This window comes from Heterodontus francisci, chromosome 18, assembly GCF_036365525.1.
Source record: "Heterodontus francisci isolate sHetFra1 chromosome 18, sHetFra1.hap1, whole genome shotgun sequence".
Taxonomy (NCBI): domain Eukaryota; kingdom Metazoa; phylum Chordata; class Chondrichthyes; order Heterodontiformes; family Heterodontidae; genus Heterodontus; species Heterodontus francisci.
The window spans coordinates 13977005-14004866 of record NC_090388.1 but is presented as its reverse complement, the minus strand read 5'-3'; the positions used below and the strand labels follow the sequence as shown (position 1 = coordinate 14004866).

General features: G+C 44.6%; 1 protein-coding gene across 6 annotated transcripts in view; it reads right to left on the bottom strand.

Annotated features, from left to right (window-relative positions):
* The window catches only part of LOC137379456 (stabilin-2-like), a 171378-nt gene that overhangs the window by 9483 nt on the left and 134033 nt on the right, over positions 1 to 27862 (bottom strand). For all 6 annotated transcript variants that reach the window (XM_068050295.1, XM_068050297.1, XM_068050298.1 and 3 more), the window contains 12 exons: positions 26209 to 26335; positions 23798 to 23947; positions 20472 to 20576; positions 19186 to 19293; positions 17473 to 17666; positions 15376 to 15517; positions 13551 to 13684; positions 10695 to 10860; positions 10502 to 10608; positions 8101 to 8220; positions 2884 to 3150; positions 954 to 1091 (listed from right to left, as the gene is read on the bottom strand). In XM_068050295.1, coding sequence (XP_067906396.1) covers positions 954 to 1091; positions 2884 to 3150; positions 8101 to 8220; positions 10502 to 10608; positions 10695 to 10860; positions 13551 to 13684; positions 15376 to 15517; positions 17473 to 17666; positions 19186 to 19293; positions 20472 to 20576; positions 23798 to 23947; positions 26209 to 26335 — 1758 coding nt within the window. The remainder of the gene's footprint in view (positions 1 to 953; positions 1092 to 2883; positions 3151 to 8100; positions 8221 to 10501; positions 10609 to 10694; positions 10861 to 13550; positions 13685 to 15375; positions 15518 to 17472; positions 17667 to 19185; positions 19294 to 20471; positions 20577 to 23797; positions 23948 to 26208; positions 26336 to 27862) is intronic.

Sequence of the window (27862 nt, the reverse complement as noted above, 5' to 3'; positions counted from 1 at the left end):
AGACAATTTGTCTATCCAGAGGGCTAAGTCAGTTGGATCACATTAATTTGATATAATGCGACCGGAATTCCTGAAATCACGTGACTGGCCAACACGTTTGAGGCAGGGAATACCGGGCGAGTAAAAAAAAACAACAACATAATAAGTAGTGTCGGTTGAGGAGACTAGGGTTAGTCTCCTACCGAAAGGGGGGATTGTTGAAGGACACTCCCAAGTGCAGAGGCATCTGCAGCAAACATTATAATGTTTAAATGTTATGTGAGTAAGTAGATTCATATAATCCTAGTCAATATCTATATATATAATATATATATACTCATATACAAGTTGAAAGTATAGCCACATATTGTTACAAAATGGAGTATTTACCCAAGGCATTGTGGGAACAAGATTGGCTAAGTCATATCCCTGAGAATGGTACCGTGAGACACAGACAGTTTGGCTGACCAAGCAGGGCCCCTCATATCAGTGTATAAGACAGCTGCTTTGTGTAACTGCAGACTGCACAAAGCAATCAGGAATGCAAGCTTGATAAAGGTAGAAGGATTCATTGTGAAGACTCAAGGATAGTTGATAAGGGGGTCTGGGAAACATCACAAGATGATCAGGGGGCTTGCTATGAGCTGATCACGTAGCCACCTGATGCCTAATGAGTAATCTAATTGGTAATATGTGTAATGTATGTAATCTATAACCGTTATGATTGGATCATGTCCAGCCAGGATGGGCTGAGTAACTGTTTGAAAAATGTATAAGTATGCATGATTTTCCTTTGTTCGGTAGAGAGGCATCTGGACAGCCCATTGACCTGCTCCCCGCTGACGTAACTCAATAAACTGTTTGACATTGAAGCAGACCTGAGTGTCGAGTGATTCTTCTAGATTCATTCCCGCTAACAAGCTGCAAGGGGAAGGTACATCATTTCCAATGTCTTCAAATAGTTGACGTGTTACCTTGAAATACTGGAAGCTGAAGGGTCCCCTTCTGTGGTTGTAGTAATAATATACAGATACTGCCAAAGCAATTATTACCAGGGAGCAGGCAAAGAAAATCCCCACACCAGTTCCAGTGTGCACAGCGTGAGGTTTAGCCTGGTAGAAAATAAACAAGAAGGAGTTAAAGTTTCAGTAGAGATTCAACAACAACAATAACCTGCATTTATACAGCACTTTGAACATAGTAAAAAAAAAGTCGTAAGGTGCTTCACAGGATCATTATCAGATAAAATCTGACACCAGGCCACATGAGGAGTCATTAGGACGGATGGTCCAAAGATTGGTCAAAGAGGTAGGTTTTCAAGGAGGGGCTCGAAGGGGGAGAGGTTTAGGGAGGGAATTGCAGAGTGCAGGGCCCTGGCAGCTGAAGGCATGGCCACCAAAGCTGGTGCAGTGAAAACGAGTTCCACATTCTGTGAGCGACAACAATGATCACTTTGCAGAACACAGTATGAGTCCCAGCACTGACTGATACTGGAAGCTTTGAAGTGGTGTAGGATTGGGGAAGCAGTGGGTGGGGAGGGGGAGGAGGAGAGGCGAGTGCAGGTCAGGAAAAATGAACACTTTGTAATTGACTCCCTTATCATTTTGTACTTCCTGTTGCATGAGCCACCGATCAATGCTGTCTCAAAAGAGAAGGCTATAACTACCTGTTCAACTTCAACTAAAAAGAAATTAGCATTTGATTGTATAACTCAGTCTTTGGCTCCTCAGCTATATCAAGTTTAAATCCACGTCCCCATTCATTTGCGGATATAACCAGCAGCAGATGCTGAAAGTGCTTGGCATTCTGACTTAGGACTTGGCTACCAACTAGCCAAGAACTGCCTTTTCCACATTATCAGGCCCATGTCATTCAAAACAGGTCAAATCATCAAATAAGAAATACAGAGTGAATATTGACACCATTCTGTCAGCCAATAGGTTGGAGAGCAGGACTTGGGGTTTAAAAATCAGAGTCTCTGAACTCATGAACAAAACTGCAGCAACGTTTCCTGATAAAAACAGGATTATTTCTCTTCACCCCAAAAATTAAAGTTCAACTCACAGCACTGTTTGTTATTCACACGCCAGCCTGGTTTCCAACAGCTTTTGTTGCCTACAATATGCATGACTGTCCTGTCATCTCATGACCAAAACTACAGCAAAGTCCCCTAATAAAAGCAGGATTACTTCTCCAGCAAAATGCAGTGAGTGGAGGATATTTACATAATGCAAATTATGTGCATGCAATCAATTGCAGTAACTTAAAGCAGTGCATGATTGACAGGGGGCTTAGCCAATCATCTCCATTCTGGCAGGGACTTGTGATGTTGTATGCAGCCCAAGAAATATTAGTACAAGTAGGAGGGAGTTGCCTGAGTTTTGTGGGCTGGATCACCAGGCCTTGAGGGATATGAGTGGTCCATAGCTGTAGTTTTGACACCTTTGTGTGCTACAGAACGGCATGTGTTTAACGGCATGTAAAGTGCCACATACGTAAATATAGCGAGTTGCCCAGGCTGCTTTGGCAGAACCTCCCAAACCCTTGACCTCTGCTCCCAGGAAGGACAAGGGTAGCAGGTGCATGGGAACACTATAATTTCCAAGTTCCCCTCCAAGTTACACACTATCCTGACTTGGGCATATGTTGTTGTTCCTTCATCGTCACTGGGTCAAAATGCTGGAACTCCATACCTAACAGCACTGTGGGAGCACCTTCATTGCACGGACTGCAGCAGTTCAAGAAGGAGGCTCACTGAAAATGGAGGCTGGGCAATGAATTGCCCAGCCTTGCCGGCAATGCCCACATCCCGTGGATGAATAAAAGGAGAACTTCATTCTAACTGTGTATGAAATGCTTTCCTTATTTACGTCGTAAATGTTACTAAATAGCGCACAAGCTTACTGGTTCAGCAGGTGCTTCTAAAGGCTTGTCGATAGCATGAATGATCCCATTTGATGCAACTATGTCCCAGGCAATAATTCGTCGGTCGTTGATCAGCTTTCCAACCTGCTGATTGAATTCTGGGCTCGGAGGGAGGTTATTTTTGGCCACCGTTATGAGCAAGGTGTGACCGATCTTACTCAGGATGAGGGTTCCATTTTCCATTTTGTGGTATAAGAAGCGACTGTGATTAGAAAAGTGGTACTCAATGTCTCGTCCAGACAGTGTCTGTGAACGAAAACAATATTTGTTAGTGTTGAGTCAACGCACCCATTTTTGGCTCCCATCACACGTTATGTGGGATATCTTAATATGTGGTATGCTGGTCCAATGGTTATGCGACTAGACTAGTAATCCAGTCGGTCTGGAGTTATAACCAGTGAGTTCAAATACCACCAAAGGCCATTTGAGAATTTGAATTCAGTTTAGAATAAACTCTGGTAATTAAAACTGGTATTAGTAAAAAGTGACTGTGAAGCAGTTGGATTGTTATAAAAACACAACTCGTTCACTTGTATCCCTTTTGTTAAGGAAACCTGCCATCCTCACCTGCTCTGGGCCTATATGTGACTTCAGTCCCACACCAACGTGGTTGACTCTTAAGTGGCTGATCAAGCCACTCCCTTGTATCATCACCTCTTCAGGGCAACTAGGGATGGGCAATAAATCAGGCTTTGCCAGTGATGCCCACATCCCATGAAAGAATTAAAAAAAAGCAGACATGTGTCCCAAAGTAAACTGATTGACATTCTTACCAAGAAGAACTAAGGAGTGAGAAAAAGTTTTTATTGAAAGGTGAAAAGTGTAGACCAAAAAAAAGCACGTTGAGAAATGAAGGGCGAATTAAGATTTCTCCATTTTAAAATTCAAATTAAATTGACTTAATTGTGAAACAAGATGGATGGTTGAATGAGGCTTCGTCACCTGACATTTTTTATCATTTGTTATTTTTGGAGTTACAATGTTAACAGCTTGAACTATATTTTTGTTTTCCATAGTTAGATCTCACACCACTACAGAAAGACATAGTAAATATGATGAAGTTGGGGGGAGAGAGCAGACTAATTTCAACATAAGGTATTCCACCATCTCTATTTGGGCAAAAAGTCTTTTTTGTAGGGGAAATCACTTTGAAACCTCCTAGAAGTTTGTTAGGGTTTCATTACAGCTATGTTCAATGAGTTGCTCTATTGAGTCTAATGGAGACTGGCATTGAGATGGATTGGAAATAAACACTTCTACTGGAAATCTTCTGTGGAAGAAAATTCCTTCTTCAGAGGACTTGAACGCATGTGAAAGCAGCAGGGAGAAGAAAATCCCAAAAAGTGTGGGTGCGAGAACACAGCCCTGTTTCACGCCACTCAGGATAGGAAAGGGCTCTGATGAGGAGCCACCGTGTTGAATTGTGCCTTTCATATTGTCATGGAATGAGGTGATGATACTTAGTAGCTTTGGTGGACATCCGATCTTTTCTAGTAGTCTGAAGAGACCACGTCTGCTGACGAGGTCAAAGGCTTTGGTGAGATCAATGAAAGCAACGTAGAGGGGCATCTGTTGTTCACGGCATTTCTCCTGTATCTGACGAAGGGAGAACAGCATGTCAACGGTCGATCTCTCTGCACGAAAGCCACACTGTGCCTCAGGGTAGACGCGCTTGGCCAGCTTCTGGAGCCTGTTTAGAGCGACTCGAGCAAAGACATTCCCCACTATGCTGAGCAGGGAGATTCCACGGTAGTTGTTGCAGTCACCGCGGTCACCTTTGTTTTTATAGAGGGTGATGATATTGGCATCGCGCATGTCCTGGGGTACTGCTCCCTCGTCCCAGCACAGGCATAGCAGTTCATGTAGTGCTGAGAGTATAGCAGGCTTGGCACTCTTGATTATTTCAGGGGTAATGCTGTCCTTCCCAGGGGCTTTTCCGCTGGCTAGAGAATCAATGGCATCACTGAGTTCCGATTTGGTTGGCTGTATGTCCAGCTCATCCATGACTGGTCGAGGATGGGCTGCGGTGAGGGCAGTCTCAGTGACAACATTCTCCCTGGAGTACAGTTCTAGGTAGTGCTCAACCCAGCGGTCCATTTGTTTGCGTTGGTCAGTGATTATGTCCCCTGATTTAGATTTGAGGGGGGCGATCTTCTTGATGGTTGGCCCAAGAGCTCTCTTAATGCCATCATACATTCCTCTGATGTTTCCGGTGTCTGAGGCCAGCTGAATATGACTGCATAGGTGTTGCCAGTAGTCGTTTGCGCAGCGTCTGGCTGTTCTTTGTGCAGTGCTTCTGGCTGCTTTAAGTGCTGCGGATGTTAAATCGCTGGGGGCTTTCTTGTAGTTCAACAGTGCAATGCGCTTAGCGGCTATGACAGGTTCCAGCTCTTCATTATGAGATTGAAACCAGTCTGCATTTCTCTTCGCACTTTTGCCGTAGGTGGTCAAAGCTGACTCATAGATGGCGTCTCTGATGTGGGCCCACTTGGTCTCAGCATCCCCTGTGGGAGTGTTTTGAAGGGCTGGTACAAGTGAATTTAGAAATTTTTGTAACAGCTGTGGTTGAGAAATTCTGTTCGTGTTGATGCGCGGGTGGCCCTTCTGCTTGGAATGATGCAACTTCTTTGGTCTGAGTCTAACCTTGCTGCACAGCAGGGAGTGGTCGGTGTCGCAGTCCGCACTGTGGAAGCTGCGTGTGATTTGAACACTGTTTAAGGCATCTCGCCTTGTGACAATGAGGTCTAGCTGGTGCCAACGACGCGATCTTGGGTGTCTCCATGAAACCTGATGACAGGGTTTATTGTGAAAGAACGAGTTGGTGATGCAGAGGTTATGATAGGTACACAACTCAATCAGTCTCTGCCCGTTCTCATTCATCCTTCCAACGCCATAGCGCCCAAGGCAGGAGGGCCATGAGTCATGGTCAGCCCCAACCCTGGCATTAAAGTCCCCCAGCAGGAATAGGTGTTCGGTGTTGGGGATGCTGCTAATGATGTTATGGAGTTGCTCATAGAACTGATCTTTAGCTTCAGGTGGGGAGCAGAGTGTTGGAGCATAGATGCTGAGTAGGTGTACTGGACCAGAGGTGGTGGGCAGTCGGATGGACAGTATGCGTTCCGAGCCATTTGAGGGAGGCTCTATCATGCTGAGCAAGGAGTTTCTGATGGCGAAGCCCACTCCATGCTGTCTTGGTTCTTCAGGATCCCTGCCCTGCCAGAAGAAGGTGTAGTCTTGCTCTGCTGGAGATCCACTCGCGGGGAGGTGAGACACAATTCAACATGGTGGCTCCTCATCAGAGCCCTTTCCTATCCTGAGTGGCGTGAAACAGGGCTGTGTTCTCGCACCCACACTTTTTGGGATTTTCTTCTCCCTGCTGCTTTCACATGAGTTCAAGTCCACTGAAGAAGGAATTTTCCTCCACACAAGATCAGGGGGCAGGTTGTTCAACCTTGCCCGTCTAAGAGCGAAGTCCAAAGTACGGAAAGTCCTCATCAGGGAACTCCTCTTTGCTGATGATGCTGCTTTAACATCTCACACTGAAGAGTGCCTGCAGAGTCTCATCGACAGGTTTGCGGCTGCCTGCAATGAATTTGGCCTAACTATCAGCCTCAAGAAAACAAACATCATGGGGCAGGACGTCAGAAATGCTCCATCCATCAATATTGGCGACCACGCTCTGGAAGTGGTTCAAGAGTTCACCTACCTAGGCTCAACTATCACCAGTAACCTGTCTCCAGATGCAGAAATCAACAAGCGCATGGGAAAGGCTTCCACTGCTATGTCCAGACTGGCCAAGAGAGTGTGGGAAAATGGCGCACTGACACGGAACACAAAAGTCCGACTGTATCAGGCCTGTGTCCTCAGTACCTTGCTCTACGGCAGCGAGGCCTGGACAATGTATGTCAGCCAAGAGCGACGTCTCAATTCATTCCATCTGCGCTGCCTTCGGAGAATACTTGGCATCAGGTGGCAGGACCGTATCTCCAACACAGAAGTCCTCGAGGCGGCCAACATCCCCAGCTTATACACACTACTGAGTCAGCGGCGCTTGAGATGGCTTGGCCATGTGAGCCGCATGGAAGATGGCAGGATCCCCAAAGACACATTGTACAGCGAGCTCGCCACTGGTATCAGACCCATCGGCCGTCCATGTCTCCGCTTTAAATGCGTCTGCAAATGCGACAAGAAATCCTGTGACATTGATCACAAGTCGTGGGAGTCAGTTGCCAGCGTTCGCCAGAGCTGGCGGGCAGCCATAAAGACGGGGCTAAAGTGTGGCGAGTCGAAGAGACTTAGCAGCTGGCAGGAAAAAAGACAGAGGCGCAAGGGGAGAGCCAACTGCAACAGCCCCGACAAACAAATTTCTCTGCAGCACCTGTGGAAGAGCCTGTCACTCTAGAATTGGCCTTTATAGCCACTCCAGGCGCTGCTTCACAAACCACTGACCACCTCCAGGCGCGTATCCATTGTCTCTCGAGATAAGGAGGCCAAAGAAAAACTGGAAATCAGGACCACACATTGTGCAGTTTTGTGTTGGGGACTTCCATCCTGTAAGTGGATTCCGATTCACCAAACACATTTAGTTTCAGTCAGTGAAGAAATGTCTTTCACCCATCATTTCTGGATTTGTTGGAGTGGGACAAATAGAGTGGCCTGGAATTTTCGATGCTTTTCTCCAATGGGAGATTGTGGCGAGTTCTCAGAGAAACAGTGTAAACGGCTAAAAAGCAGCTGTTTATGCTGTTCCTCCAGGGTTTTTCCCCTTGTCTCCTGTTGAAATGTCTGAACACACTGTATTGTCCCAATTGGTATGCACTCTTTGCCACTTGTCCAAGTATGTTTGTTCTTGAATTCAAGGCACCTTGAACGAGTGAGGTAAGCAAAGCCTGCTTCTACCTGAAATAAACGGAGCGCTTATGGAATGCTATAGCTGGCAATATTGAAATTGACATTAATGCAAATTAATATGATTATTGCTTTTTGGCCGATATAAGCGCCTAAGTTTTAAATGTGGATATTTTGAGTGGTTGGGACTGTAGTTGTATTGACAGAACCTTAGTTTTTAAATCAAATTTGCAGCAATCTATATCAATCAGTACCTGAGTCATTACAAGAGTGCAGATTCTCCTCAGTTCTGAAGTGAGTACATTTCAATTCATTTCAGCCGGTTCTAAAAACACTTTGAACCCTTACCACATTTTCATTGAATCCAGAGTTCACCGGAACAAACAGTGTGCCTTTGATGGACAGATCAGTGAGAACTTCCACAAACCTCCTGCCATTCGATGTGGTGTTCGAATAATTGAGAAGTTGCTAGAAATAAGAAAACTGTACTTTAGCCACAACTTGCAGTCTTCATCAGATCAGCTTTAGACCGCTCCAAATCTCATGAACAACCAAAGCCGCATGTTCAAAAATAGCCTACAATTGCAACACAAAAGCTAATAGCTGTCAAACAGTGCAATTGCTTCAATTCCTTCAATTTCACTTAATGCAATTCATCAAGGAAGACTAAAAGAATATAAAGTTAATTCTATGTTTGGACATTTTGCAATGCTGGTATGTAATTTGCTTTTTAATGAATGTGATTGAAAGCTGAACGGACATAACTAAAGCAAGGGATTCTACAGGTATACACTTGGTACTGACAAGAAACAATATTTCATTCTATCACAGATCTCTTTTGGTAAATGCTGTAGAATCATATAGCACAGAAAGAGGCCATTTGGTCCATCTTGCTTCTGCTGGCCCTTTGAAAGAGCCATCCAATTATTCCCACATCCCTAATCTTGTCCCATAGCTCTGGATTGTTTTTCTTTTTGAGTATATATTCACTTCTCTTTTTGTCATGCTGTTTGTAAGTCCTTGATGTGAGTGCAAATTAGCTGCTAGGTTTGCCTACGAAACATTGACTGTACTTCAAAACACAAAACCAAGAGTTTGCAACTATATCGTGCCTTTCACAACGTCAGGACATCCCAAAGTGCATCATAGCCAATGAAGTGCTTTGGAAATTTAGTCAATGGTGTGACGTAGAGAAATGTAGATCATTGGCTGTAAAGTGCATTGCGACATCCTGAAAGGCTTAAAAAAAGCCTGACTTCTATGTTGCCGCCGCCGATTACGGCCATAAAATATGGCGGCCTTCACATGTGGGTTTTACCCCGTGGAGCCGCCCGATGATGTGGAGTGGGTGGGCGTTCCGTTCCTGACAACAGCGTCAGGCGCCACTGCCATTTTTAAAGGGCTTTCAGCCCTTACATTTAGTTAAACTTTTAAAGGCACCATGCCTTAAAATTGATTTAAAATAATTAAATAAATGTTCCCAGCCCCTCTCCCCCCATCCCCCCCAATAACCTGATATTTCATTCCTTGTCCTCTCGCCTCACAAAATACTTACCTTGTCTACCTGACCTTCCCCCCCCACCCAAAGTTCAGAAACTTTTAACTTTACCCCTTCCCATCACCCCCTAGACCAATCAGGTAAGTTTGACCCCGCTTCCCCCCCCCTGCACTGATAGACTTACCTCCTCCCTGCTCCCCACCAGTGTTCCACCTTACAACACTGGTCGTACAACCGATGGTGCAGGAGTGCCAGCCACTGACTGCAATATTGGAGCAGGATGGCCGACGTGAGCTGGTAATTAACTAATTCCTTAACTTACCTTATTTAACATATTTAAGTGGTGGTCCCATCACCGAGCGGCGGGGGTTCCACCATGAGGCCTCACCATCACTGGCAATATGGGACTTGGCCTTCCCGCATCGAGGCCCATGGTGGGTCTCTCCCCGAGGCATTTTCTGGGCTGACCCACCATGAATCCTGACATCAGGGTGTTGGTTAAATTCAGCCCATAGATGCAATTTCTTTCCATCTCTCCTGACTCTTCTGTACATGCTCATTGCCTGTTCTCTCCTATGTGAAGCATCTTGGGGTGGACTGTGTTACATGAAACAGGTCATTATAGCTTTTGTATATCAACTGCATGCAATGATTGTACACAACCCTGATACTTATAGGGCTGCATTTTATGCCCCCCCCCCAAAGAGCGGGAAGGTGGCCGGGGGGGGTGGGGGGGTGGTGCGTAAAATGGAGCAGGAGGCTCGGGGGGGGGGGTGCGGGGGGAGCCCTTCCCAACCCGCTCTCACTGCCACTTTACGCTGGGCAGCGGCGACAAAAAACGGCCTGCCCGCCCCTGGCCAATCAAGGCCTTTACGTGGCCAGTTAATGACCACTTAAGGGCCTCCGCCTGCCGCCACGGGGATTTTACCCGAGGGCAGTTGGGCGGCCCAGGCCCGAGAAAACACGTCTGACAAAAGCAGGCGGCTTTCTGATGGCCTGAGGGGGAGGCCCTCCTAGTCAGGCACCCTGTGCCCGATGGAGGGCTGCCCCCGATGCCCCAACACCCAACACGCCCTCCCGTCCCCCCAATCGACCACCTTTGCCTCGTCAGGGCCCGATTGATCACCCTCGGCGAGGCCCCAAAAACATACCTTTGATCCAGATCCGTCCTTCATCTTCTTGCAATGGCCACCACTCTCGTGCTATACATGCTAGCTTATTCTACATAAAGAATGTAACAGAGCTACTCACTGTCAGGAAGGAGGAAAACTTGTCGATGGTTGTTAGAACTTGCAGCAGGTTTCCATTACATGAATAGCCATTGCCCACGTAACCTTTCTTACACGTGCACTGTACATCTGTGTGCAGAAAGGTGCACAACAGTTGAGTATTAATCATTGAAACAAAAGACTTCCACAGGAAGCAAAAGAAAAGGCTTTCTTACCTTTCATTCTGTAGCAGTAAACATCCCACATTTCACTAACATTAACACGGATGCCATAGTCTACGATTCCCACATGCCCAAGGCCACAGTTTTGATTGGAGTAACTGGTTGGATAAGACACTCTCTGGTCAGCCAGCCAGCCAGCTGAACATAAATGGTAGCCTGCCTGAAACCAGAAATGGATGGCCCTTCATCACAGTTGCTCCACAGGAGCAATTTAATGCAAAGTGTTCTTAACAGAAGGTTATTTTTTATTAATGAAACTGTTGTAACATAATTAGTATAACCACAAGGAGTAATTGAGGGAGATAGCAAAGATGAATATGATGGGAAGCTAGATAAGTATGTATGAAGGGAACAGAAGGATCTACTGAAGGGGCAAGATGAAGAAGGGGTGGGAGGAGGCATGTGTGGCGCACAAACACCAGCACAGTCCAGTCAGGCCATATGGCCTGGTTCATAGAAACATAGAAAAAAATAGGAGCAGGAGTAGGCCATTCGGCCCTTCGAGCCTGCACCGCCATTCAATACAATCATGGCTGATCATCCAAACTCAGTACCCTGTTCCCGCTTTCTCCCCCGTATTCCTTGATCCCTTTAACCATAAGAACTATATCTAAATCCTTCTTGAATATATTTAATGATTTGGCCTCAACTGCTTTCCGTGGTAGAGAATTCCACAGGTTCACCACTCTCTGGGTGAAGAAATCTCTCCTCATCTCAGTCCGAAATGGCTTACCCCTTATCCTTAGACTGTGACCCCTGGTCCTGGACTCCCCCGCCATTGGGAACATCCATCCTGCATTTAGTCTGTCCAGTCCTGTTAGAATTTTGTGGGTTTCTATGAGATCCCCTCTCATTCTTCTAAACTCTAGTGAATACAAGCCTAATCGACCCAATCGCTCTTCATACGTCAGTCCTTCCATCCCAGGAATCAGTCTGGTGAACCTTCGCTGCACTCCCTTCATAGCAAGAACATCCTTCCTCAGGTAAGGAGACCAAAACTACAGACAATACTCCAGATGTGGTCTCACCAAGGCCTTGTATAATTGCAGCAAGACATCCTTGCTCCTGTATTCAAATCCTCTCACTATGAAGGCCAACATACCATTTACTTTGACTACACTTCTTCACACCCTGCCTCCTGTAAAGACTCCATTCCATTCTCCCAGTTTCTCCGTCTCCGACGCATCTGCTCTGATGATGCTACCTTCCATGACAGGGCTTTTGATATGTCTTCCTTTTTCCTCAACGGAGGATTCCCCCCCACTGTGGTTGACAGGGCCCTCAACTGTGTCCGGCCCATTCCCCGCACCTCTACCCTCACCCCTTCCCCTCCCTCCCAGAACCGCGACAGGGTTCCCCTTGTCCTCACTTTACACCCCATCAGCCTCCATATCCAAAGGATCATCCTCCGCCATTTCCGCCACCTCCAGCGTGATGCCACTACCAAACACATCTTCCCCTCCCTTCCCCTGTCAGCATTCCGAAGGGATTGTTCCCTCCATGACACCCTGGTCCACTCCTCCATTACCCCCACCACCTCGTCCCCTTCCCACGGCACCTTTCCCTGCAATCGCAGGAGGTGTAATACCTGCCCATTTACCTCCTCTCTCCTCACTATTGCAGGCCCCAAACACTCCTTTCAGGTGAAGCAGCGATTTACTTGTACTTCTTTCAATGTAGTATACTGTATTCGCTGCTCACAATGTGGTCTCCTCTCCACTGGGGAGACCAAACGCAGACTGGGTGACCGCTTTGCGGAACAGCCCCACTCAGTCCGCAAGCAGGACCCTGAGCTTCCGGTTGCTTGCCATTTCAACACTCCCCCCTGCTCTCATGCTCACATCTCTGTCCTGGGATTGCTGCAGTGTTCCAGTGAACATCAACGCAAGCTCAAGGAACAGCATCTCATTTATCGATTAGGCACACTACAGCCTGCCGGACTGAACATTGAGTTCAATCATTTCAGAGCATGACGGGCCCCCCCATTTTACTTTTATTTTTAGTTATTTTTTTCTTTTTTATATATTTTTTGTGTTCATTTTATTTTATTTCATCTTAGTTTGTTCAGTTTGCTTACCCACTGGTTTTATTTTTCATGTTTGTACTTGCGGCTGTTCAATTTTCAGTCCGTTAACACCCTATCTGTACTAATACTTTGTCTTTCAACACACCATTAACATATTGTTTGCCTTTGCTCCATGACCTTCTGGTCAGCTATTCTGTGACCTTGTCCCATCTCCACATTCTCCTTTGTTATCTCTTGCCCCACCCCCACCTCACTTGCTTATAACCTTTCACATTTCTAATATTTGTCAGTTCTGAAGAAGGGCCACTGACCTGAAACGTTAACTCTGCTTCTCTCTCCACAGATGCTGCCAGACCTGCTGAGTATTTCCAGAATTTCTTGTTTTTATTTCAGATTTCCAGCATCCGCAGTATTTTGCTTTTATTATATACCATTTCCCTTCTTAACTGCCTCCTGCAGCTGCATGCTTACTTTCAGCGACTGGTGCACAAGGACACCCAGGTCTCGCTGCACCTCCCCCTTTCCCAATCTATCACCGTTCAGATAATAATCTGCCTTCCTGCTTTTGCCACCAAAGTGGATAACCTCACATTTTTCCACATTATACTGCATCTGCCATGTATTTGCCCACTCACTCAACCTGTCCAAATCACATTGGAGCTTCTCTGCATCCTCCTCACAGCTCACACTCCCACCCAGCTTTGTGTCATCTGCAAACTTGAATATATTACATTTAATTCCCTCATCTATATCTATACCTGTTCTGTACATTCTATGTTATTCTATGTGTCAGCTTTGAGGACGCATACAAAGATTAAACGGACCTGTTGAGCATAGGAAAGCTGGTTGTACGTGGCCATTACCGCTTCCTCTTCTCCGCATAGTTCCTGTGCTTCCGAATAGTTGAGTTTGTACTGTCCCCTCTTAGACCGTAAATGGAACACTCCCACTGTTTTGTCTGAAGGAGAAAGCAAAGTTTTATCAAGTGTTTATCATTGGTGCATTTTCAGTCTAGCATAGATGCTTCCACACTGAGGTTACACTTGTACGTATCCGGAGTCAGGACCAATTACACTCTGTATTCAGTGCAGGCTTTGATACCCAATTAAAACTGTTTACAGTTTAGTGTTTGTGCAAAGTGGAAAACATTTCATACCGATGCTAATCTTGTAGTATGAATGCATGTTGAGGAACCTGAAAATTAAATACTGCTGCCATTAATAAGAGAAATAGAATTACTGTCAGAGGAATTCAAACTCTTTGATATGAATAAAACCTATATATTATATGCATATATCATCTGGAGGATGTGGTGGTAGTGGTGTAGTGGTAAAGTCACTGGACTAGTAATCCAGAGGTCCAGGCTAGTGCGCTGGGGACATGGGTTCAAATCCCACCATGGCAGATGGTGAAATTTGAATTCAATTAATAAATTTGAAGTTAAAAAGCTAGACTAATGCTGATCATAAAACTATTTTTGTAAAACACATCTGGTTCACTAACGTCCTTTAAGGAAGGAAATCTGCTGTCCTTACCTGGTCTGGCCTACATGTGACTCCAGACCCCCAGCAATGTGGTTGACTCCTAAATGCGCTCTGAAATGGCCGAGCAAGCCACTCAGTTCAAGGGCAATTAGAGATGGGCAATAAATGCTGGCCTAGCCGGTGATGCCCACATCCCACAAACGAATAAAAAAAATTATTTTTATATATTATACACGTGATATACCTTATACATATATAGTTGACACCTGCATGATGCTTGTAAAGATATTGTGCAACTTTGGACTTCAATAACTTTGGATGCACACGATACAATCAAACTATAAGTGACATATGAGATCATAATTTATAAAGATTTTTTATTCTTGTTACTGTTGTTGCTAATACTGTATTAATGATACTGAAACTGATTGGAAATGACAACAGTAGAAGATAAGACAAACTGTTGGAAAATCAGATTGAACGATGTATCATAAAAGGCGACAGTTATGTTGAAGTCTAGAAATTTGAACTGTTTTGTGTTAAAATTTTATGAATTATGCTTTCATATGCTATTTACACTTTGTTTCTATCATGCGCACATTCAAAGTTATTAAAGTTGCATACGGACTTTATGAACATTGTGCATATTTATACATATATTACACATGCATCGTTACATATATGGATAAATTGATAGTATTGGACTCACACAACTGTAACTCAATAAGATAATCAGCATTTAGGAACTATGATAAGGGCAGCAAGCTCAACCAGTCTGTCCCTTTCTCTGAGATCGGGCTGTGCAAACTCAGTGGGGCACACTTTCAATTTACTGCCTGAATGCAAAAGCTGGTATTGTGGATTGGTTGTCCATTACAGAAATCGCCCATTTTAATTTCCATTGTCAGTACAATACTTCAGCAGGTCCAACATTTACCAGAAAATCATTTCAAAGTGCATGGCAGGGTAGCCCTCGTGACAAAATCTACATTTTGTCAAAACGCTTCTGCTTTCAGTATTCTTGAAGCCCTGTGGAATAATACAGTTACATCACAATGTTGCAGAATGAGGCGGTAAACTTATAGACCTGAATAGCAATGGTGATTCTAATGGTAATTCTTGTTATATAACAGAAACACACATGTAAAACAAGAATAATACTTACCCTCAAAATGCAGATCAGCACAGTTGGCATCTGCGTGACACTTTCCGTTGTCTTGGAGACATCGATTAATGAGAAGCTCTTTCACGGTGCAATTAATTCCATCTCCAATATAATTATCTTTGCATGCACATTTTCGTTTATTCTGTTAGAAAAAGATTCTAGATTAGTCAATGATTAACCACAGTGTACGCTCGGTATTTTCTGACTGTTTCAATTGGAAACACACACTTAACATACATCAACAGAAGCAGCTCATTAAAAGATTTACGAGATGATACCGGAACTGAGAAGTTACAAACTATCAGGGAAGACTGAACAGACTGGGGCTCTTCTCTCTAGAAAAGGGAAGGCTGAGACGTGACCTGATAGAGGTCTTGAAAATTAGGAAGTTGTTTAATAGGCTAGATGTAGAAGAAAACATTTCCACTTGCAGTTGAGACCAGAGCTAGTGGCCATAAATATAAGATAGCCACCAATAAATCCAAGAAAGAATTCAGGAGAAACTTCACTTGCCAGTAGAGGCAAGAGGCATAAATGCCTTGAAGGGGAAGCTAGATAAGGACATAAGGGAGAAAGGAATAGAAGGCTATGGTGATAAGGTGAGATGAAGTTGGGCTGCAGGATGTTCTTGTGGAGCATAAACACTAGCATAGACCAGCTGGGCTGAATGGCCTGTTTCTGTGCTGTAAATTCTATGTAATCCTATGTAAAACAAGCCTGCTAGCTGAATCAACTCTGGCTTCCTTGAAGCAGTTATTAGTTAAACTTTGACTTTATAACCTTATGTTGAATGGGGCCACACTAAGCCAGCAAGCAAACTTAATTGACAGAACATCTAAACAAATCCATAATGAAAATTTGATCTTGTCCTGTTGAAAGATAATGACAGGGTTTGTCACTTGTGCTCTCTGCCTACTTCCACCTAGTAGCACTTGTCTCTGCCCCTGCCTTAGCCCATTTCCCGCTGAAATACTCATTAATCCTTTTGCTACCTCCAGACTCAGCTATTCCAATGCTGTCTTGGCTGGCCTCCCATCTTCCACTCTCCATAAATTTGAGCTCATCCAAAACTCTGCTGCTCATATCCTAACTCGCACTTTGTCCCATTCACCCGTCACTCCAGTTCCCGCTGACCTACATTGGCTCCCAGCCCACCAGTGCCTTGATTTTAAAATTCCCATCCTCATGGCAAGCACCTCCTTGGCCTTGTCCCTTCATATCCCATAACCTCCACCAGCCCCACAATGCTCCAGGAACTCTGTAATTCCTCCAATTCTGGCCTCTTGCTCATCCCCATTTCCTTCGCTCCAGCCTTGGCGACTATGCCTTCAGCATACTAGTGAACCTCTTTCCCTCTCCATTTCTCTCTCCTCCTTTAAGACGATTCTGAAAAGCTACCTGTTTGACCATGCATTTGGTCAGCTGCCCTCATGTCTCCTTCCACAGTTGCTTCAAATATAAAGGCCCACCACTAACTTCTCAGGGTAAAAAGGAATAGGTACTTAATGTGTCCTTGCCTCTGTTGCTTACGTCCTGAGGTTGATTCTGTACAATACCTTGCTGGGTGGCAATGTGATTACTTTTTCCTTTTATTCATTCTCTAGTTTCCCTTGAGAACATGGTGGTGAGCTGCCTTCTTGAACCACTGCTGTCCATGTGCTGAAGGTGCTCCCACCGTGCTGTTAGGGAGGGAGTTCCTTGATTTTGATCCAGGGACCATGAAGGAACAAGTAACATATGTTCAAGTCGGGATGGTGTGTGACTTGGAGGGGAACTTGGAGGTGGTGTTGTTCTCATGCACCTGCTGCCCTTGTCCTTCTAGGTGGTGGAGGTTGCAGGGTTTGGGATGTGCTGTGGAAGAAGCCTTGATGAGGCGCTTGTCTATGGCAGCCTCCACTGTACCCCTCTGTGCCTCGACTAGATCCACCATCGCATAGTGGATGGAAGCTCTAGTCTGCTATGATACCAACTATGGCCCTGGGGCAACTACCACTAGCTTCTAGCCCATTACAATGTATGACCATAAGTGCATTTCACATTTATGCCATGGTAGTTAAATCTTATCAGTGAATTATGCAAAGGTACATTTTTACTTACTGCCCCTGTCACTGTGCAGATCGCATGCTCATGACAGCCTCCATTATCCCCATTCGCACATGCATCTATTGGATCACAAGTATAGCCATCTCCGGAATATTCTTTTTGGCAGCTGCAGCTGACATTTACACCATTTTGTGTGCACTTGGCAAATTCTGAACAGCCACCATTATCCTGCGCACACTGATCAACAACTGTGTTATAAAACGAGAAGTAGAGTAAATCAAAGTGTGACAACATGTCCATTTTGTATACACCATTGATATTCGCTTCAGTGATAATGCGGTTAAACATTCTCCTGACAAGCTGCTCGATAGATATTTGCAGGACGCATTTTCGATCAACAACATGGCTGTGTCACAGAGTGGTAGAATGTGGCGATGGATTTAATAGTGCTGCTGACTGGAACACAGCTACTCTTGTCCAGGGAAAATACAATGGAGAGATGCTCCAGGTCTGTGTCACATACCCACCAGCAGCTACAAAGAGTTGGTAGCAGAAGTCAAGGATTAGGCGATAGATGCTGGCCTTACTGGAGATTGGCCACATCCCATGAATGAATAAAAGACAAGATCGCACTGGATTGGGAATCTTGTAAGACACAGGAAGACCAAAGAAAACAAAAGAAGGAAAAAAATGCAGATTTTACCAGACAAAACATATGTAATTATAGTTTAAAATAAGCTCGAAGCACTTTTCTTGTAGTTGTAGTCATAGACCAGTTGACACTGTAGAGTAATTCCTGTATTGGAACTGGCCCTCTACCATCTGTGCCCACATTGAGGTGTCCAAACTAGGACCTGATCTAACATGTCTGTTTCTTATATTATTTCCCAGTGTTCCAACAGGCATACATGATACTGGTAGCTATTGAACAAGAACGTCATGGGATGGGATGAAATAAGACTGGGATGGTCAGGAGATTTTCAGTCCTTATTAATGTCCTGTATTTTTGCTGATCAATTAAATTTGTCTTGAAATAAATTAATATTTTCCATTGTAGCGTGGCATCATACAATATGCTAAGGAGAAAGATTATTGTTTATAAAATAAGAGAAGCTGATTTTCTATAACTTCTTTTGCTGGAATCTTGACAAGTCAGTCATAGTTAGTAAATAGTGCTCTGTGTTTCAAGGCCTCCATGGAAATCCTCTGACTTAAAAAGGTAAATCCTATGAAGAGTCGAGAATTGCCTCTGCTTGATTCTGGAGATAACAATGTATATCCTGGGGCAACATTAACCCAAAAAGCCCAGACAACTCCATTTTTAATTCCCACTTGCTGGTTTGTGCTGTTTGAACTTTGCAAGCCCTGATGTTTGGAAAAGGGCTGTTCTTAACACGGTTTCCTTGTTGGTCGATTAATCCTGAATTGAGGTCTCGCTACTGTCGACTTGCAATGCAACTTAATGGGACAATGGAGTTGAACTTTATATGCAGCTTGTAATGATCATTTAACACGCAAACAACCCACAAAGATGAAATGCTCTAACCAAAGGAATTAAGGGATATGGGACAAAGGTGGGTATATGGACTTAGGTCGCAGACCAGCCATCATCTTATTGAATGCTGGATCAGGTTCATGAGGCTAAATGTCCTCCTCCTACTCCTTCCTATGTTGGATCCTTTCCTAAGTCATTGAAAAGCAGTTCAGTCATAACATTTCACACATGCATATCACTGCTGGTAATGCAAAAAGGGTAAGTTAACCCACCATCACATGTTCTTCCATCACCTTCATAGTACAGTTTACACTCGCATGTGTTGTTGTCCTTGCAGATTGCATCTTCAGAGCAAGCAGGTGAACACACTGGCTTCACAGCTACCAAAGAATGAAAACAGCATAATAACAGTATTACACTGTGATACTGCTTACTAAAGAGTTTCGGTGGGATTCTCTGTAACTTTGGCTGGAAACCGGTGGGACCCCCTATAAAAAGGCCATCTTTGGTTATTGACGTAGTTTCTCAGGAGTTCTGCCAATTTTCTGTAGGGGAGGGAGGTCAAGAGGAAGGAGTGGGAGGGGAGAATACTGCTGAGAAAAAAAAGAAGAGGTGTACTATTGAACAGCAATAGCAAAAATAGCAACCCTCACACTACGTAGAATAATTATTGAGAGAAGAGGTTAAATGATGCCTCTGCTACAGCTCAATTAAGTTCTGTTTCCAAATCAAACTGTAAGGAGTGCATGATTGGTTAGTGAGATCAAATAATGTGTTCTCAAGAGCGGCAACATTCAGTAGCTGCTATTGCAGGGTTGGGAGCAGCTTGAAAATAGGAAGTGAGATATTCTTATATGAAAAGGCTTTTCTGGTGTGGCTCAATTGGTAGCACTTGTGATTTTAGGTCAGAAGGTTCTGGGGTTAATTCCCATTCCAGTGACCCGAGTACAAAAATCTAACTGGACACTCCCAGTGCAGTCCTGAAGGAATGCTACATGGTTGGAGGTGCTGTCTTTTGGATGAGACATTAAACCGAAACCCTGTCTGCTTGCTAAAAGTGGAAGTAAAAGATTCCGTGGCACTGTTTTGAAGAACAGCAGAAGAGTTGTCTCTGGTGTCCAGGCTAATATTTATCCCTTAACCAGCATTACTTAAAAAAGAAATTGTCTGGTCAATATCACCTTGCTGTTTATGGGAGCTTGCTGTGCACAACTTGGCTGCTGCATTTTCTACTTTACAGCAATGACTGCATTTCATAAAGTACTTAATTGGCTGTGAAGTGCTTTGGGATGTTGTGAAAGACGCTATATAAATGCAAGTCTTTTGTTTAGACCTGACCACTGAGAGCAGACTCTGGGAAATTGCACGCCCAGCCAAGAACTTTTAATTAATTTATCAAAAGAAATAGAAAATCATGGAATGCACCAGTGTGATTTAATGGCATTACTCCCAGTGCAGCTATGCAAATGCTAAATGTTCCTTTACAATTTAACCAAGAGATTTAGGCTGGTGATGAGCAGATTTACTGACAAGTGCAAGTCATTCACTTATGTCATACCTAGTTGTGTTTCGCAGCGGTCTCCAGTCCATCCTTCGTTGCAGAAACATGTTCCTTGGCCATTGATACCACTGTCACATACTCCATTTTCAGTGCAATCACAGGCTGTAAGGACATTTATTTCGAATCAGAGGTAATCTAATTGAAACATATAAAAATCCTAAGGGGCCTGATGGGGGTGGGGGGCGGCTCTGAGAAAATGTTTCCCCTGTCTGGTGAGTCTAGAACACAGGGCCATTTAGGACTGAGATGAGGAGAAATTTCTTCACTCAGAGGGTTGTGAATCTGTAGAATTCTTTACCGCCAGAGAGCTATGGATGTGTAAAAAGGTCCCGCCTCACATCCCCCCATATCTCTTGCTCAAAACCTTAAATCTGTGTTCCTTAGTCCTTGTGCCATCAGCTAATGGGAACAGCTTTTCTTTGTCTACCCTTTCCAAACCTGTCATAATCCTGTACACCTTCACTAGGTCTCCACACAATCGCCCTTACTCCAAGGAGAACAGCCCCAGCTTCTCCAACCTAACCTTGTAGCTAAATTCCTTCAACCCTGGCACCATCCTGGTAAGTCCCTGCTACACCTTCTCAAAGAACCTTCATATCCTTCCTAAAGTGTGAAGACCAGAACTGTCTGCAACACTCCAGCTGGGGCCTAACCAGAGCCTTATAATGGTTCAGCATAACTTCCCTGCTTTTTCACCCAATACCTCTATTTATAAAGCCCAAGATCCCATATGATTTTCTAACTACTCTCTCAATGGCTGGAATTTTATGCCACTCCAGCGAGCCTTCCCGAAAGGCTCCCACCTCTGCTCCACTTTACGTAGGGTGGGGGTGGGGGGAGGCGCAAAATTGACCACCCGCCCCAGGCCAATCAAGGCCCTTAAGCTGCCAATTAACGGCCACTTAAGGGCCTTCGCCTGCCTCCATGGGGATTTTACCCGTGGCAAGTGGGCGCCCTGGAGCCGGGAAAGGCCACCCGGTGAGGGAGGGGCCCGACAATCAGACACAGGTTGCCCGATTGAGGGCTGCCCGCACTTCCTCAACCACCCCCAGGACCCAAGATGCTCCCCCCTTCCCCCCAAATGACCACCCTTGCCATAGCCGGGACCCGACTGATTAACCCCAACAAGGCAACACAAACTTACCTGCAGTCCTGGCTCCATGTCCTTGGTTGGGCTGTAATTCCAGCAATGGCCACCACTCCCAGTGGCACTGCTGGGTCTAAGAGCTGCCAGCCTGATGATTGGCCGACAGCTCAATGAGGGGAGACTTCCTCCCTCAAGCGGGTGGAAGTCCCGCCTGGGAACAATTAAAGCCTGGGGACCCGTAAGATATGGGATGGATCCCCAGGCTAGGCGGAAGCGGGTTCACCACTGTCGTAAAGTCCAGTCAAATATGTCCTGCCACCTTCAAAGATCTATGTTTCTGTCATAGAGTCATACAGCTCAGAAACAGGCTCTTCGGCCCATCGTGTACCCCAAGGTTCCTCTGTCCCTGCACACGCTTTAGAATGGTGCCATTAAGTCTGCCTCTCCCTATCCCTTCTGCCAAAATGCGTCACCTCCCACTCTCTGTATTAAATTCCATCTGCCATCTGTCTGCCCATTCTGCTAGCCTATCCATGTCCTATTGCAGTTTTTAAAAGGATTTGATAACGTAGATATGGAACACCTGTTTCCTATGGTAGGGGAATCTAGAATAAGAGTTCACAAATTAAAACAAGGCCATTTAAGAGTTAAATCAAGAAGCAATGGATTGTGGAAATCAGGAATTTGCTCACCCAAAAGGCTGTGGATGCTAGTGGTTCTTGAACTTTTCAAGTCAGAGACTGATAGATTTTTGCTGAGTTAGGTTATCAAAGGTTATGGAGCAAAGGTGAGGAAATGGAGTTGAGGTGCAGATCAACCAGGATCTGGTTAAATAGCGGGATAGGCTCGAGGGGGTGAATGGCCTACTCCTGTTTCTATGAAAACCACTTTGTGAGTCACGCGGTGTACACAGGACTTGTACATTGGTGCAATGATGCGAAAATATTAGGACATTTATGCGCTTGTACACAAAATATTTCAGTTGCATTCTCTTGAGATTGTGACATATCTTTGATTGTATTAATTTAGAATTGCACAGCTTTCTTTGAGGCTCAGCTTGAAGCAGTGCCATCTAGAGGGGTATGAACTTTAATTTAAGAATGAAAGAAGTTACATCTACGTTGGCACTGAGCGTTGCAGTTATACTGTGGCCACATTGTTGGAAAACAGCAGCTCCAGTTGGTTTCACACCATTAGCTGTAAGTTATATTTGCATTGAGATTGGGGACCTGAAACAGTCTAATCACCCTACAATGCTCTATTCACAGCAGTACCACATGATTGCTTTTCCCCACTTTCCACTCTGTCTTTCCAAGACTTGCCAGAAAAATTTGTGAGGCTACTTTTAAGTGCTGTCACTTTTCCTTTTATTGGTGCTGATCAAAGCTAACAGAATGATATTAAGCTCATGATTTATTACACAGTGCCCTCATAGACTTGAGTAGCCTCCAACTTTACATAGTATTTTCAGGATAGAAACACGCCACACAGCTACACCGATGTTTATGCTCCACACGCGTCTCCTCCTTATTCATTTAACCCCAACATCACATCCTTCTATTTGTTTCTCCCTCATGTACTTGTCTAGCTTCCCCTGTCCTATTCACCTCAACTACTCCTTGTGGTAGTAAGTTCCACATTCTAACCACTCTGTGGGTAAAGAAGTCTCTCCTGAACTCCTTATTGGATTTATTAGTGACTATCTAACATAAAGGGCGGCACAGTGGCGCAGTGGTTAGCACCGCAGCCTCACAGCTCCAGGGACCCGGGTTCGATTCCGGGTACTGCCTGTGTGGAGTTTGCAAGTTCTCCCTGTGTCTGCGTGGGTTTTCTCCGGGTGCTCCGGTTTCCTCCCACAAGCCAAAAGACTTGCAGGTTGATAGGTAAATTGGCCATTATAAAAAAATTGTCACTAGTATAGGTAGGTGGTAGGGAAATATAGGGACAGGTAGGAATATGGGATTAGTGTAGGATTAGTAAAATGGGTGGTTGATGTTCGGCACAGACTCGGTGGGCCGAAGGGCCTGTTTCAGTGCTGTATCTCTAATCTAATTTATGGCCCCTAGTTTTGGTCTTGCCTGCAACTGGAAACATCTCTACGTCTGCCTTAGTAAAGCAACAGAAAATAGCTAAGCACCGATTCACGCACATTATGAGATGGACGTAAGAAATAGAATAAATATGGTGTGTGCGCGGCATAAATGATAAAGTTGGTTTCTGTTCAATATAATCTTACCTGTACATTCTAATCCCCATCTCCCAGGCCAGCAAAGCTCACAAGCGGTGCCATGAAATCCAGCTGAGCAGGTGCAGTTGCCCGTTCCTGTGTACTGATCATCACACACACCATGGGAGTTGCATGGGTTTTCAGCACCTCCTGGACAAGCTAAAATAAAACCGCAATCATTACACTCGGTTACAAGCTTAGAATGATATGATAAAGATAGCATTTTTCATCAATGTTTTGTAGCTTCATAGAAGCCTCACCCACATCTTAAACTTAAATGTGTTCTGAAATTATTTTTCAGGAATGCCAACACAAAATGATTGATCTATGTATTAAAAGTTCTGTGTATACGTTCATTTCTTGCCATAACAGTGTTTCGCCACGTTTTCGTGTAGGCGTTGAGAACGGGAATCCTGTAGGATTGGCTTGTATTCTGTTGAGAATAGAAAATTGAGGGTGATCTGATCCAGATATTTGAAATGTTTAAAGGATTCAATTGGGTAGATGGTGTGGGAAATCTAAAATGAGGGATATATTCTTAAAATTAGAGCTAGGCTGTTTAAGAGGGAAATCAGGAAGCATATCTTCACACAATGGTGAGTGGAAATGTGGAACTCACGCCCCTAAAATGCTGTGGATTCTAGGGTCAATTAGATAGATTTTTATCAGGTAAAGGTATCAAGGGAAATGGAGCTAAGGCAGATAGATTGAATTGAGCTATGGATCAGGCATGATCTAATTGAATGCATCGCAGGCTCAAGGGGCTGAATGGCCTCGTACTGATCCTAATGTTCCTGTGATTTTCAGGTCTGTAATGATGTGGTTGTGTGCTCTGGCCAGTAAGTGACATTGCAGTCTGAGGCTACGAAGTCGCTCTCCCATTTCATTGTTGTGCTGTGTATAAAATTGAGTACAAATTCATCAAATGTCTTGGGCAGTGCCATGAGCAGTTTATTGGTATTTTGTAAAATTCCAAAGTTTTCTGCTAATTAGAAATTAATTATTTTATAACATTTTAAAGACCTCCACAGTGATTCCTTGTGGAATTGATTTTTGCAGTACAAAGGGAGACTCCTGGAGTTTATGATCAGGATTAATTTGGAGCAGAAGTAATCTTGTGTATCTTCTTCTAGAGATACAGCACTGAAACAGGCCCTTCGGCCCACCGAGACTGTGCCGACCATCAACCACCCATTTATACTAATCCTACACTAATTCCATATTCCTACCACATCCCCACTTGTCCCTATATTTCCCTACCACCTACCTATATTAGGGGCAATTGCTAATGGCCAATTTACCTATCAACCTGCAAGTCTTTGGCATGTGGGAGGAAACCAGAGCACCCGGAGAAAACCCACGCAGACACAGGGAGAACTTGCAAACTCCACACAGGCAGTACCCAGAATTGAACCCGGGTCGCTGGAGCTGTGAGGCTGCAGTGCTAACCACTGCGCCACTGTGCCGCCCCAGTAGTTGGAAATTCAGGCTGGTTCCCAAACAGTTCAACCTTCACCGACGGAAGAGGAAACTCAAAAGCAATGGGTGGAGTGTAGGACAATGGAATTCATTTTGGATTGGGTGAATGATGTGCTATCTGCTCATGAGCCAGAATTATTACTGCCATGAGACTCAGGCTAGATACTGCACGATATAGTTAATCAAAAAAGAAAGCAAGCAAGAAAGAACAAACTTGCATTTATATAGCGCCTTTCACAACCTCAGGGTGCCCCAATATGCTTTACAGCCAATGAAGTACTTTGGAAATGTAGTCACTAATTTGTCATATAGGAAATGAGGTAAGCAATTCGTATACAGCTAGGTTCCACAAACAGCAATGTGATGAATGAGCAGATCACTTGTTTAAATGAAGTTGGTTGAGAGATAAATCTTGGCCAGCACACTGGGGAGAATATCTCTGCTCTTCTTCAAAATAGTGCTTAGGGATCTTTTACGTCCACTGAGAGAGCACGGTGCCTCGGTTCAACGCCCCATCTGACACATTTTCTATATGACACTGAGCCATATATTGGGACTGACGACCAAAATCTTGGTCAAAGAGGTTCGTTTTAAAGAGCGTCTTAAAGGAGGAGAGAGAGGTAGAGAAGCGGAGAGGTTAAGGGTGGGAATTGAAGAGCTTAGGCCCTCAGTGGCTGACGGCAGTGCCGCTAATGGTGGAATGATGAAAATCGCAGGATGCGCAAGAAGCCAGAAATGGAAGTGTGCAGAGATCTCGAATTGGACCAAAGGAGGTTACAGAGATAGGGAGGAAGTAAGGCCATGACGGGATATGAAAACAAGAGACGTGCAATAAATTCTGACCTTGCCAGTGTCGTCCACAACTCAAGAATCAATGAACGAAATTTGCTGACATCAGCACACTGTTAAGGCAAACGACCATAATTAAACACGTCACCCACCTTTACAGCTTTTTCCAAAATAATTGCTGCAGCATTTAGGTTTCCAGATCACGTAGGTGCATTGCTGCTGACAGCCATCAATGTCTGCATGGAAAAAGTTGCGGTAGGTACACTGCTTCTTCTCTGCCTGAACGTCACGTAATGCAGACAAACAAAGGGTTAATTCACAGTTGTATCTCTCAAGGACTAAAGATGACACATGCCAAACTAAATTAAAGCAACATTGTTTTGCCATGGACTACCCTGTGGGGGAAGTGGATAAATACTTTGAAAATTTCAGAGGATTTAAGGAAACTGCCAGAGTAACGGGATGGAGTGGATCGAATTTCCAAAGTGCCAGCACCAGCACTGTAGGCCAAATGACCTCCTCCTGTGCTGTAAAATCCTATGGCCTCCTGCTCTGCCCTAATTGGTGGAGATGGGGTCATTTAGCTAAGTGGAGTGAGTGGCCTTTGCCCCTCTACACCATGTGTTATAGGCCTTTAGTAGGCCGAGCTACTAGAACAAAGAACAGTTCCAGTTCCAGTGAAAACAATCCGAGTTTTTCCAAACTCTCCTCATATCTAATGCCCTCCAGACCAGGCAACATCCTGGTAAACCTCCTCTGTACCCTCTCCAAAGCCTCCACGTCCTTCTGGTAGTGTGGCGACCAGAATTGCACGCAATATTCTAAGTGTGGCCTAACTAAGGTTCTGTACAGCTGCATCATGACTTGCCAATTTTTATACTCTATGCCCCGACCGATGAAGACAAGCATGCCGTATGCCTTCTTGACTACCTTATCCACCTGCGTTGCCACTTTCAGTGACCTGTGGACCTGTACGCCCAGATCTCTCTGCCTGTCAATACTCCTAAGGGTTCTGCCATTTACTGTATACTTCCCACCTGCATTAGATCTTCCAAAATGCATTACCTCACATTTGTCGAGATTAAACTCCATCTGCCATTTCTCCGCCCAAGTCTCCAACCGATCTATATCCTGCTGTATCCTCTGACAATCCTCATCATTATCCGTAGCTCCACCAACCTTTGTGTCGTCCGCAAACTTACTAATCAGACCAGCTACATTTTTCTCCAAATCATTTATATATACTACAAACAGCAAAGGTCCCAGCGCTGATCCCTGCGGAACACCACTAGTCACATCCCTCCATTCAGAAAAACACCCATCCACTGATACCCTCTGTCTTCTATGACCGAGCCAGTTCTGTATCCATCTTGCCAGCTCACCTCTGATCCCGTGTGACTTCACCTTTTGTACCAGTCTGCCATGCGGGACCTTGTCAAAGGCTTTACTAAAGTGCATATAGATAACATCCACCGCCCTTCCCTCATCAATCATCTTCATCACTTCCTCAAAAAACTCAATCAAATTAGTAAGACACGACCTCCCCTTCACAAAACCATGCTGTCTCTCGCTAATAAGTCCGTTTGTTTCCAAATGGGAGTAAATCCTGTCCCGAAGAATCCTCTCTAATAGTTTCCCTACCACTGACGTAAGGCTCACCGGCCTATAATTTCCTGGATTATCCTTGCCACCCTTCTTAAACAAAGGAACAACATTAGCTATTCTCCAGTCCTCTGGGACCTCACCTGTAGCCAATGAGGATGCAAAGATTTCTGTCAATGCCCCAGCAATTTCCTCCCTTGCCTC